This window comes from Muntiacus reevesi, chromosome 2 (genome assembly GCF_963930625.1).
Source record: "Muntiacus reevesi chromosome 2, mMunRee1.1, whole genome shotgun sequence".
NCBI lineage: Eukaryota > Metazoa > Chordata > Mammalia > Artiodactyla > Cervidae > Muntiacus > Muntiacus reevesi.
In genome coordinates, this window is record NC_089250.1 from 21,247,496 (window position 1) to 21,261,239 (window position 13,744).

Consider the following 13,744-nt stretch of genomic DNA (forward strand, 5'->3'; position numbering starts at 1 on the left):
AACTGTTTGATGCAAATAGCCTGAGGTAACAAATGTTATACTGCACCTATTAATACTATAATAGTGGATAAAGTACATGGTTAAATGTCACTCATGTATTCATTCTTTCATTTGCTCATTTAACAAACATTTATTAACATGTATAAGGGAATATAAGTACTCTTGCCTGGAAAATCCCATGGATGGGGAAGCCTGGTAGGCTGCAGTCCATGGGGTCGCTAAGAGTCGGACACGACTGAGCGACTTCACTTTCACTTCTCACTTTCATGCATTGGAGAAGGAAATGGCAACCCACTCCAGTGCTCTTGCCTGGAGAACCCCAGGGATGGCAGAGCCTGGTGGGCTGCCATCTATGGGGTCGCGCAGAGTTGGACACAACTGAGGCAACTTAGCAGCAGCAGCAGCAGCAGCAGGGAATATAATAAATGATTTGCTGCAAACATTATTTTGAACAAAGCAAACACATTTATTTGATGCTATTTGAAATAAGTCTTTCCTATTATAAAGAAGTAAATAAGGAAAATTTTTTAGTTCCAATTTTTAGGTAGAGCCAAGTGGCATAATATATTGATATTAAATTTCTAAAACTTATAAACTATTTGTATATTTTGAAAATATAGGATAGTGTAGTAGTGAAGTCACTCAGTCCTGTCCGACTCTTTGCGACCCCATTTGACTGTAGCCTACCAGGCTGCCCTGTCCATGGGATTTTCCAGGCAAGAGTACTGAAGTGGGTTGCCATTTCCTTCTCCAGAAAATATAGGATAGTGAGTAATTAAAATGCGCTTGGCCTTCGCAGATGACTCAGTGGTAAAGAATCCACCTGCCAAGTTGATGTAAGTTTGATCCCTGGGTGGGGAAGATCCTCTAGAGAAGGAAATGGCAACATTTCCTTCCAGTCCAGTACAGAAATCCCATGGACAGAGGAGCCTGTCGGCTACAGTCCGTGGGGTTGCAAAAGAGTCAGACACAACTCAGCAACTAAACAACAAAATTCACTTAAGGAAAAAGTTTTCCTGACTTTGAAATATGAAATAGAGCTGTTAAGTTTTATCGTATATACTGACAACAGTTTATCCCTACTACTTCTTGAGGGTAACACACAAAATAGTCAAGAAAGATGTAGAATATGTCACTAAATGCCCCCAAACCTAAGTAAGAAATTTATGTTCCTAAAAACATAAGTGAATTTTCATGTCTACATGTTAGTGAAGGCTCTAACTGTGATAGAAAAAGAAGTTACAAGAAAAGAATGTTTGTTTTGAAAACTTAAAAATAGACATTTCTGTACTCTTTATAATACAAAAATATTATTTATTTGCCCAAATGAGAATCATCTTTTAAAATAGAAACATGTGGCCTGAACAGAGTTATTTCTCCTCTTGTCTTGCCTTAATGACCAAGGGAGAAATTTACTGTAGGGTAGCATAGACTTACTGGTGACCTCCGCTTTGGGAAAATGACATCACTTTGCTGAAAGAGATCTGACCAGTGTGATAAAGTCATTTTACAAGTCAAAATAGCAAAAGAGGAAGACAACTAAACACATTCAGATGTGCACTTTGAGAAACAGATTTCAAACAATTTGAATAACACCAAAGTGTGCTCCAATAAATGAAGTTAACTCTAAATGTTAACCATAATAATTATTTCCTTCTATTATTTTAAGAACTGTTATAGTCTGTCCTCCCATGATGTACAAAGGGTCAGAGATATACGAGCAGATTTTAAGTATACTTTAGACAGAGCTACAGTGAGCAACTTATCTGAAGTTTATCTCCTGAATCACCTAAGGAATCTACCCTAAGTAATTAAGAAAGTTGAGTATTTTCCAAGCTCACTTACTAGATTATGTTGGGGACATTTAGTCATGGACACAAGCTTCTGATGATCAAGTTTTTATATCATTAACATCAAAATCATAAAACATATTGTCTCCTTCCCCTTACACTCTCTCACATACCTTGTGCCTAAGTAGCTCCATATTTTAATTTTACTTTTATTAAAATGATTTTGAAAAATTGATATGTGCCACTTCAACTGGATTCTAAAGAGCAGTGGCTATTTATAAGAAATGATTTTCTCTTGCATACCTGGCACAAGAACTCAATACACAGTAGGTCCTCAATAATTATGCAATAAATGAATAAATGAAAAAAATTAAGTATGTAAAATGATTTTTAATTCTGAGAGTTGTGAAAATACAAATAGTCAAGAACAGTTGTATTTTTACTTTATTGAAATATCTTCTGTATAGTAATAGATGGGAATACTGAGTTCTTATAATAATAAGAGCTAGTAATTTCTGTGTTTTATTAAATGATAGAAGTACTTCTCAATACTGTAAGGATCTTTACAAAGTCCTTTCATACCAAAGCAACTTACTGAAATATTTCCAACTCAGATTGGTTCGGATCATTGAAGGAGTGCTTAAGGATGGGAAACTCAACATTTTAGGAAAGCAAAACTTCTCTAAAGGAGACAGCAGCAGTTTAGAACATTTCTTCTAAGATAAAATTTCTGCAAGTATTAAAGCACTAGGTTTTAAAAATCAGACGATGCTTCCAGATATGATAGCCAGCCTAGATGACTACTGGAGTGTAAGGAAGTCACAGAATATTAATCCTCAAGAACTAGAAAAGTTATAAAACTAAATCTTTTACTAGAAAAATAATTCGATGGCTCATAAATAGCAGATTAGAAGCATAATTCTTACCACAATCATAAACCTAATCAAACATAGAATCAGAAAATTTGGAGTTAACAGTGACCTTAAATGCCCCTAGATCAGCCTACTTGCCTGTTTTTATTTTGGAGATTAAAAAATTGGCATCCACTGCTGATCAGAAAGTATGATCACCCTAGCGGTACTAAGTCCCAGCTGCTCAGGATGGTGCAGCAACTCATGCGGTCTGTTACATGAGCTTAAATAACAACTTCAGCTCCACCATGAGGAACTGTGCCGTTAGACTTTGTGTCCATCATCAGAGAAACAACATATGATTGTCAGTCATAAGCCAAGAGATGCACCACTCTAACCCAGCTCTTTGGTAAATTCCATGCTTGAGTCCAAGTTTGCTCTTGACAGATTATTCTCCTACATCGTAGCTGACCAAAGAAAATGTTTTTTGACTCACTTATCTAATTGCTTCCTGTGTTAGGTGCTACCTAGAGAGCAATATGTGATCATTATCTGCTGAGAGAAATATAAGATTGTACCTCTAGAAACCGCTCTCACTAACCTGTGGACTATAGGGTTTTAGATTTAATAAAAGGTGAAACTTGAAACATTGATTATTTCATAAAACAAGATAAAAATATGTAGGTAATTTTTTAAATTTAAGGATAACATTTACACTCAACTAATCTTACTAGTGGGCTTCTCTTGTGGCTAAGTGGTAAAGAATCCAACTGCTAATGCAGGAGAGGCAGCAGATAGGGGTTCAATCCCTGGGCCAAAGAGATCACATGGAGGAGGAGATGGCAACCCACTCCAGTATTCTTGCCTGGAGAACTCCATGGACAGAGGAGCCTGATGGGCTACATTCCATGGAGTCACAGAGTCAGACACTATTTAGCATCTAAACAATAGCAATCTTACTGGTAGAACCACTTAAATTAACAAATGTTGGAGGAGCTATATTAGGACATAATATAAAACTTATTCACACATTTTAGTGTTATTTTTAAAAACCTGCTATAATAATATGTGGAGAATATTGTCATCAGAATTTGCATTAAAAACATTTAATTACTCTAAAAGAGGTAGACCTCTTTTATGCACACGAATTTGCAGAAACTATGGATTTGGGAGCTGAATGCAGAAATCTCTAGAAAGCAAAAATTATTCTTCCCATGTTGTAGAAGATACAGGTTCAAGCAGGTTGTGTTCAAGGTCACACACAAAGTTTTAGAGGCAGGGCCCAAGTCTAGATCATCTGCCTACCAATTGGGTGTTTTCTCTGCACCATCAAAGTGTTGACTGAAATTCATGAAGATAGAAATTAGCGAGGATAGGAATTAGGAGGAGACCAGAAAGGTGTGGACACGTGTGTAAGAAAAGAAGCAGTTGTTAAGAGGCATTTCATGATCAGAAGACCCTTTTACTTCTACAGTTATGGAAAATTTCCTGGCTATTATTGTCCTCTTGCCTTTTCCAGTTGAAAAAAAAATAGTAGTAGAGATACAGAGATGCCCATGAAAGGAAGAGACATGGGTTTTCACTTAAAACAGGGGTATGTCTTAGGTGCTGCTTATGACTAAACGTACCAAGGTAGAAGTCAAAAATAATTTTTTTGCTTGTAAAGTTTTACCTTAAAGAAACATATTTTTCTGTATTTAAAGTGTACAATGTGATAATTTGATATATGTTTACATTGGAAAAGAATTTCTATCATCAAATTAACTAACATATTCATCCCCTCACATATATACTTTTTGTTTTTCTGATGTGAACTCTTTAGGTTTTATTCTCAGTAAATTTTGGTTATATTATACAGTGTTGGGCTTCCCCTATGGCTCAACAGTAAAAAATCCACCTGTAATACAGGAGACAGGGGTTAGATCTATGGGTCAGGAAGATTCCCCTGGAAAAGGGAATGGCTAGCTACTCCAGTATTCTTGCCTAGAGTTGAATCTCATGGACGGAAGAACCTGGAAGGCTACAGTCCATGGAGTCACAGAGTCGGACATGACTGAAGTGACTGGGCACACACACATAACCTCCAGTGTCACTGTAATCACTGTGTTATACATCAGATCCTCAGACCTGACTTGTTATAGAAATGAAAGTTGGTATCTTTCTGTTAGCATCTCTGTTTCCCCCAGACTCTAGTCCCTGCTTTGTTTTAAGATTTCACATGAACGTGATACCATGCAGTTTTTCTCTTTCTCTTTTTGGCTTATTTCACTTAGCTTAATGCCCCTCCAGATTCATCCTGTTGTCTCATTGATGGCTATTAAGCTGTGTTTCAATTAATATTTCATGTTAATAATTTTATAGTAAACATTGGCAGATTGACTTATCAGACTGTGGTATACAGCACTGAAGATTCATCCCAGTGTACTTCAAGGGGGCTTCAGAAATCTTAGCCTGGGGCATTTAAAGCTACCTTGCAACCTTCTAGAAGCAATACTACAAAGACAGAAATGCAGGCATTGTGAATTAAAGAAGAAAATTCCCATTAGTGTTAAAGAAATTTCTTCAGCATGGAAGAGTATAATTCTAAATATGGAAGAGACATCTTCAAATCTGTTATAAGTGATGCTAGCTTCCCTGAATGTGTTTCTTTCTCTCTCAGCATTTGTCAAATGTATTTGAAGTTCATTCAAGTCACTTGGGTTGCATTTTGAAAGTGACTCATGGAAATTTAAGCAGACAGTAAACCCATTAACATTAATGGACTTCCTAAGGCAAAATTCCCCCATACTGGGCTCAATATTAACCTCAGTATGAGGTTAGATTGAGAAAATACCCAATTTTTATAAGTACCCAAATGCTATTTCAGTAACAGAATTCCAGTTAATTATATACAATTCAAGTAGCACAACTACTAGATGAGAAAGTAAGATCCATGCTTTTGTGAAGATTCCTACCAGAACTGATTGATTTATTTTTCTCATCACATTTCTTCTGTTCCAATGGGGTTTATAGGCACAGCACTTGTTGTCCAATGGGACCATGTACATCTCCAGGATAATTACAACCTGGGAAGCTTCACGTTCCAAGCAACCCTCCTCATGGATGGGCGCATCATCTTTGGATATAAAGAAGTAAGTAATATATTGATGAGTTCTTTCCCCTTTGACCTTTGACCTCTCTATCATTTTCTCCAAGTGTCAAGAAAAGGGCATGTAGCATTCATGAGCCTCAAGTCCTTTTCTCACCTCTTGATTTCTTTTGCTTTATTAAAAAAGTACAACTTTTAAAATCTGGATAACAATGGTTATTTTGGGGTTTTGTTTTATTTTTGCATCCTGATATCTTTGGCATAATGACCTATGAATTTCATTAAAATTATTAAATAATTATATTCTCGTGATAGTATAATGAAATATTTCTGAGGAAAAAAACATTTCCAGTTGGAAGAATTTTCATCTAAATCTGATTGTTTATATTTATATTATTTGTTTTTGCCTCATCAACTTCTGTGACATCTTTTGACTCTAATTTCAAAGTGTTAATAGACATGAAGATTTGTGTGGCTCGATGACCCAGTACTGAGAGCGTTCCAAAACAGCTGAGTCCACAAGTCCTTTGGCTAGTGTTTACCGCTACCTGATAGGAAAGATTAGGGCTTCCCCAGTGACTCAGCAGTAAAGAATCCGCTGGTAATGCAGAAGAAACAGGAGACACGGGTTCGACCCCTGGGTCAGGAAGATCCCCTGCAGGAGGGCATAGCCACCCACCCCAGCGTTCTTGCCTGAGAATCCCATGGAGAGCAGCCTAGTTGGCTACAGTGCATAGAGTCGGATATAACTGAAGGTACTAAGCATACACGCAGGAAAGATTCATTAGAGATCTAAGTGAGAGAATGAATAAGGAAATTTAAGCTTTGTTTCATTTTCCCAAGTTGACAGAGAATAGAAATTGACTAGATTGTAACCTTAAATTTACAGGATGTCTAAATTAGAATAATAGCATGTTTGATTTAAAACTCTGTTGACAAAGTAATTAAGGTCTATTAGACAACCTAAACTTTGGGGGAAAGGAAGCAAAGAATACATGAATAAAGTTTCAGAAGTATCAGATATAATGTTTTAGGCAGTCACTAGTCATGAGAGAAATTGTGACAATGTGAATTGATAAATGGGCATTATTGACCCATGTCTTAATGAGTATTTATAATACTGCAATACAGACTCACCATCTTATTAAACTGAAGGGTTATTTTTCCCTTGGGAAATGAATCCCTGACTCTTAAAAAGATGCTGATGATTTTAAAAGGATTCACTTTGGTCACGTCTTCTGAAATCTATCTTTTCTATAAAGTGAGGGATGGTTATGTTTCAGTTAAATAGGCCAGCTTTTGGAAATCTCATAACCATGTTAAATGTTTCCACTCCTTTGAAGAATTCTTCCATATGGAATTAATCATTTACTTGGGGAAATAGTGAACATAGAATAGAAGAGAAGATCTACTCTGCTTGTTGCATCCTCACCCAGAGCTGTTTTGATATCATAGCCCACCTGCTCCTTGTATCATGCTCCCTGGAATCTGAGGGAATATTGCTTAAAGGGACTTATACATTTCTAGTTTTCATTGTAATCCAGTGTGTTGCTGGAACTGCCAAGTAATGTTATGCAATGTTATTTTCGACATTGTAACTAACAGTGGTAAAATTTCTGGAAAGATGAAGAGTCAGAAAGTCTAGAATCTGAAATCTCACTAACTGTAGGCTTTGTCAAAACAGAGGTTTGTGTTCTTATTGTGGTCTCTCTCTCTCTAAACCTTATTATCAAAATTGTCATCTTTATTTATACTGTTCTCAATGGGTGTCTCACATTGCATAGTATCAGTTTATTTTTCCTATTCTCTCTTTGTAGTGAGGTTGATATTTTTAAAATGTCCTTTTCTTTTCTTTATTTAACTGAAGAGAAATTTTCCATTATGATTTTCCTGTTTTGTCATGGGAATATTAAGATGATAGGTAATTTTAACACTTTCTTGGTGTCACCAAACTATCAGTCCTTGTGAATTTAGAGTTCTAAAAGAAGTAATTGCTTTATCATTTGCCTTGCTGTCCTTTCTCCTTCCTGGTTAAAAACCAGTTACTTATTTTATATTCTACTTTTTTCTTCCTGATAACTGTCTTGTACTTTATTTTTCTAAAGCAAGGTTCTGCTTATAAAATTTGCCACAATAAAGATCCTCCTGCCCATTTGAGGTGACAGCTAGGTGCTCCTGGCCTTTCTAGAAAGGCATTTATAATTTTGATAGTGTAACATAGTTGTTTGTCTAATATACTATCCTTGACATAGTGCTTTCACACACTTGATAGTTTTCAATTCTTCAGCAATATCCTATATTCTTATCCTTTCCCAAAGGCACTGGCACATAGAAGGTGTTTAGTAAATGTGTGTGGCTTGATTATGGAGTTAGGTCATACACAATTACCTTTATTTTATAGCTATGCAGACAGAAAGGTTAATTGATATGCCTGAGGTTACAGAGCTACATATGGACAATCCAGAACAAAATTTTTTAATATGGTGACCCTAGGACACCTCAATGTTTTTTTCTTTCCCAAGAAGATTATGTACAACAAGTCACAAATCTATTTCCCATTTGTTTCATTCCAATAAATATGTGTTAATGTTTGCTTTTTAATAATCTTTTCATCTGACTCCAATATATTACGCAATTATAGTCCCATAAAGTCAGGAGTTAAGCTATAGAGCTAATGAAATTGTAAGAATGTAAGGAGTATAATGTTGTAGTCCTGTTCTGACTAAATATACAGAACTAAAATTATTTTTTAATTTTTAAAATAATTTTATTTATTTATTTTATTTATTGCTGTGCCAGGGCTTTGTTGCTGTGAGGGCTTTCCTCTAGCTGCGGAGAGCAGGGGCTACTCTGCTTGTGGTGTGTAGGTTTCCGATTGTGGTAGCTTCTCTTGTGGCAAAGGACCTGCTCTGGGGCATGCAGGCTTCAGTAGGGTCCCGTGGACCTAGCAGTGTGGCTCCCAGGTTCTAGAGCATAGACTCAACAGCGGCGCCCAAGCTTAGTTGCTCTGCCCGCACATGAGATCTTCCAGGATCAGGGATGGAGCCAGTGTCTCCTGCATTGGCAGGCATTCTTCACCACTGAGCCACCAGGAAAGACCCTATTTTGTTAAATTTTTTAAAAATGAAAAGAAGTTGTACATAAGTGAAAATAATGATAAAAATAGATCTTTTCTCAGATAAATGGAATTTGGAAAAATCAAATTACCATTTTCTGTTCTGTTAATAGGAATAACTAGCTGTCTTAATAGAACCCAGATTCAGTATGTTTTTTTAAATTACCATTGAATAGTGATATTTGTTTGCTTTACAATTATTGTTGTTAGTTCCTAAGTTGTGTCCGACTCTTTTGCGACCCCATGGACTGTAGCCCATCAGGCTTCTGTGTCATGGGATTTCCCAGGCAAGGATACTGGAGTGGGTTGTCATTTCCTTCTCCAGGGGATCTTCCCAACCCAGGGATCAAAGCCAGGTCTTCTGCATTGGCAGACAGATTCTTTACCACGGAGTCACCAGGAGAGCTCTTGATTACAGTACAGACCTGAAATTCTTGGTCTATTGATAATGTAACAAGGAAACTGCCTGTTCACACATGCAAAAAGATATTATTCCAAAACATTACAGATTTGAAACCAGAGTTCTTAAAGTTCTTGATGCTGCCTGTCCTAGTATACTATCATATTTTAGGAGTTACATTCTCTAACTTGTTTCATCTTTCTTCTCCTATTATATTTTGAATTTATTGTTACTTCAGATACAGACTCGGAAAGGAAGTGATCTATTTTGTGACTATTGTAAATTTGATTATTTTTTTTTCACCAGTTCATGGGAGGTACAGAGTGGTCATCAGTTTCAGACAATACAATTAAAAAGACAAGTCATGCAGTCTTTCTATATGGCCATAGAGGAATATAGGCCCCACCTTAGAGTCAGCCTACTTTATCCATTTTCGTGGTTGAATACCAAGAAGTATCGAATACCAATACTTATTATCTCATCCTGCAGCAAATTTTAGAGGAAGTATATATAGAGGAACTTTACTGTTTATTAGGTAAAATTACTTTTTAATCTCTTCTACCATATAAGTATTTCATCCTAATGTTCCTTAGTGTAACATTTACTGTTTCTGTGAAAGAATACATAATTAATAAATCATTGTCAATTGGTTGTAGGTTTAACTGGCAACCTAAATGCATTTTTAAAATTTCTTTGAGGACTATTCCTCTTACTTAAACTGTAACGATCCTTCACTCATGGTAATCATCCTGAAAGTATTAAAAGATGAACACTTGGTGTGCTTGTAAAATTTATACGAAAAATAATAATAATTCAAGCGAAAAGGAGAAAGCCAGAAAGAACTGAACAGTGAGACAATTGCCATTTAGGTATGAAGTGATTTGCTGTTATGGCTATTGCTGTATATGCAAGAATGCTTAACATGTGTTGTTATAATGTATATGCATCCCAGAAACTATATATATATATATATATATATATATATATTTAAATAAAATTTATTTGATAAATGTATCATACAGGGTTGAGAAAACCCAGATGCCATAAAATGCTAATTATAAACTATCAAGAAATAATGCCGAGAAAAATGTAGATACAGATGTTTTTATATCTTATCACTTCCCCGTATTTTAAATACATAAAGTGTAAAATTGTATCTGCATGGCTTTATTTAGGATTTAATTCATTTGCATTTATACATTTTTGTTATCTCACATACTAAAGCTCCCCAATATCTTCATTTTCTCAGACTTCCCATAGTGCAAGAAAATGACAGATTGAACCATTCTTCCTTTATAATATTAAGAGTGAAAATAAATAAATAAAGCAGCAAGGAAATAAGAATCAGTGACCTACAAGAAATAATTATATTAACACAGAAAGTTTATTCTAATGCTGCTTTGCCTCTAGTGGGTTATGTTGTCCTTGGACAAGGTATTTGATTTTCCTGGGTGCATTTTCTCCTTCCAAGCCCCACTTCCCTTTAATCTCTGAGATGACGTGGAGAGGTTTGTTTCACACAGGGTTCCTGTCCATATCAGGCCATATCCCATTTCTCTGCTCTGAGGATTCCAGGACCTAATTTGTCCTTGAGGCAAAAGTCCTTGTACTTTCCCCAGGTCTCTCCAAATCCATGGTACACTTCCTAATCCCATTTCCTTTCCCTCGGTGTTTTATTCCCAACTGTTTAGGCAAATTCCCTTATCCAGCTATCATATCAGAAGAACTCCCCATTATGGTTTTGATCATCTTGAGCCAAGCTGGCTTCCTCAGGGGGCACCTGCCTCACTCTCTTCTTTTAAACGAAGCTCCAACTCTAGTTTGTCAGTTCAGTAACGGGCAGTCTTTAAGTCAGAGGGCTCAGTGATGTGTATTTAAAACATGGATATGTTCAGTTCGGTTCATTTACTCCGTCGTGTCCAGCTCTTTGCGACCCCATGCACGCCAGGCTTCCCTGTCTATCACCAACTCCTGGAGCTTGCTAAAACTCATGTCCATTGAGTCAGTGATGCCATCCAACCATCTCATCCAATGAATATATTGCCCACATCTAAATATTTGAAGATTTCACATAAAAATATAGATTTGCCTCCTTTCTTGAGAAATCAGAAGCCTGGAACACTCATCCTACATTTCCACTCAGTGACGATTGGCTAGAAAATTTACTCTTGGTGTGCTCTCTCCAATGTCTCCCTCATCAATTTCTTCTTTCCTACCCCAGAACATTTCTAACTTACATAGAAATGAAGTTGGAAGCCCCTCTTTTAACATAGCGCTGTTCTTGTCAATTTCATCCTGTTGTCTGCTTCCAGATTTTCTGTGGGGTACAATCATGAAAATGAGGATAGGAAGGATTTTAAGAATATAGCTTTAGGACTTCCTTGTAGTCCAGTGGTTAAGAATCTGCCTTCCAATGCAGGTGATGTGTTGAGGAACTAATATCCCACATGCTGCAGGGCAACCTAGCCCAAGTGCCACAACTAAGGCTTGATGCAGCCAAATAAGTAAATAAATAATTTTTAATAATATTAAAAATAATAGATCTTTAACTTATGGCTCATCTTTGCTTGCAGGCCATTAAGTGCATTGCTTAATAGCTGGCATATGAAAAGCATTCAGAAACTGAAAGCTAGAGGCGGTTTAAAACAATTGTGACAACTGGCAACAATATTCAGGAAAGCAAATGGATGTTTGTATTGTCAAATTTAACTGAAAGCCCTGCTGTTCAAATGTAGTTTTCAGACAACTAAGCCCTAATACTCAGGACTTTATGTGTTGCTTTGATAGTAATAAAAGAGAGCATGACTTTTAAAAATTGGATGCCCTACTGCATAAGGAGAAGCCCAATTAGATTTTTAAGAGAGATGAGGTAGGAAGCCAAGGGTTAAGTGAAGGTAAGGGTGGTTAAAATTGTAAGCTTTGGTTTTTTTTTTTAAGGTACATGTATAAGCTATTAGACACCACATTGCTGATTAGTGAGTGAACAAAAATGAGTTTAAAGTAATTCTTCTCCAGTTACATTCTGCTAGGCATATGATTCATACTTGGGAGCACATGGTCTGCAGTCAGACCCCTGCTGAGATGCTGTGCTGCCTATTAGATAGATAGCTGGGCCATAATGGAAACAAATGAATGTTTTGGCAAGGTTTGCAGGGCAGAACAGAGAGAAAAATAATATTCTGTTCCCTCCGACTCAAGCAGCATGCTGTTACACACCTAACTGTTACATAGACATGTACAGTTACAGAGACAGACATAAAAGTTCACGTTTTCAGTACTGTGTCTGGCCCTCGTGTCCTGGAAAATGATACCACAGACGGAAAAGAAAACAACTTCTGTCTCTGAATCTTCCACCAAAGACCCGCATGCTCTGCCCTAAGCTGATGCCTGATACCATTTCCTGCCTTAATTCCACCTAGTTATTCCAACTCTTTTAGCCTCCATACTTCATTTGCTTCACTGTATCATTTCTAGAAAAAAAAATTATACGTACTTAAATAACAAACTCATCTGTGTCTTATGAAATGCAAGGAAAATTAAAACACCTTAAAAGAAAAGAATTGACAAATGCTTGTGTAAGCTGAAATGGAAGCATATTTTTTAAGTGGTGTTAACGCTCCTTTTCTGTATCTGTCCTGTGGAATGAATGCCATTGTAAAACCTGTTCTTAGAAATTATGATTCATTACAAATCATACAGAGGTCAAGTGAAAATTAAGTTTAGCTTTAATCATAAAAAGGTGAGTATTACAGGCTCTTGAAAATAATGAAGCCACATTTTTTAAAAGCTGGTGTCGTTCAGAGATTGTATGCAGATTGACTTCCTGACTGACATCCTCAGAACTAACTTAGGAGACATTTTAAAGATGAATATAAATTTGGAGAAAGGATAAAGAATAGCTTCCATAAGCAGAGTTGCAGAGTTTTCGTTCTTGGACATTACCCTTCGCTATGGCTTCTCTGACTTGTGTACTTAGTATCCAATATAGAGTCTGCTCTAGAGTAGGGGACTGTGACACTATGACAGGTCCTTTCTTGTGCTAATTTTGTGCACTCTCAGTTCTAATTCTAGGCAGTTTATTTATATACATATGCACACACACGATTGCTTTGTTGGTGTTTGTTTAAAAAAAATTGTTCATTTTAAATGTGGTTTTAGCTGTGCTCCTGATTTAGTTTAACAAATGGCCTCTCATTATAAGCTGTGAAGCCTGGCCTGACTCACTCACAGGGAACTCACATGGCCCAATTACTTGCCTCAGTAAGTGAGTAGATGAACCATCCTTATGCTGAACAACCCACGCCTTTGAGGTTTTGAAGTGAAAAGATAACAGCCCAAGAAGGCAAAGTGGAAACGATAGGACGGTATCAGGTGAAGAGAGGCAGGCGTGTTCCTAAAAGAAATCAAAGAGAAAGCCTACACTTGGCCTCATTAATCTTTTCCCAAATTAAGCATTTCATTCACTGATAAAAGTGGTTTTATTCTAAACATGATAGGTAA

At 36.6% G+C, this 13,744-nt stretch overlaps 1 protein-coding gene across 3 annotated transcripts in view; it reads left to right on the top strand.

The window, feature by feature from the left end:
* The window catches only part of PLXDC2 (plexin domain containing 2), a 416,578-nt gene that overhangs the window by 287,063 nt on the left and 115,771 nt on the right, over positions 1-13,744 (top strand). For all 3 annotated transcript variants that reach the window (XM_065921072.1, XM_065921071.1, XM_065921073.1), the window contains one exon: positions 5,654-5,772. In XM_065921072.1, the coding sequence (XP_065777144.1) occupies positions 5,654-5,772 (119 nt within the window). The remainder of the gene's footprint in view (positions 1-5,653; positions 5,773-13,744) is intronic.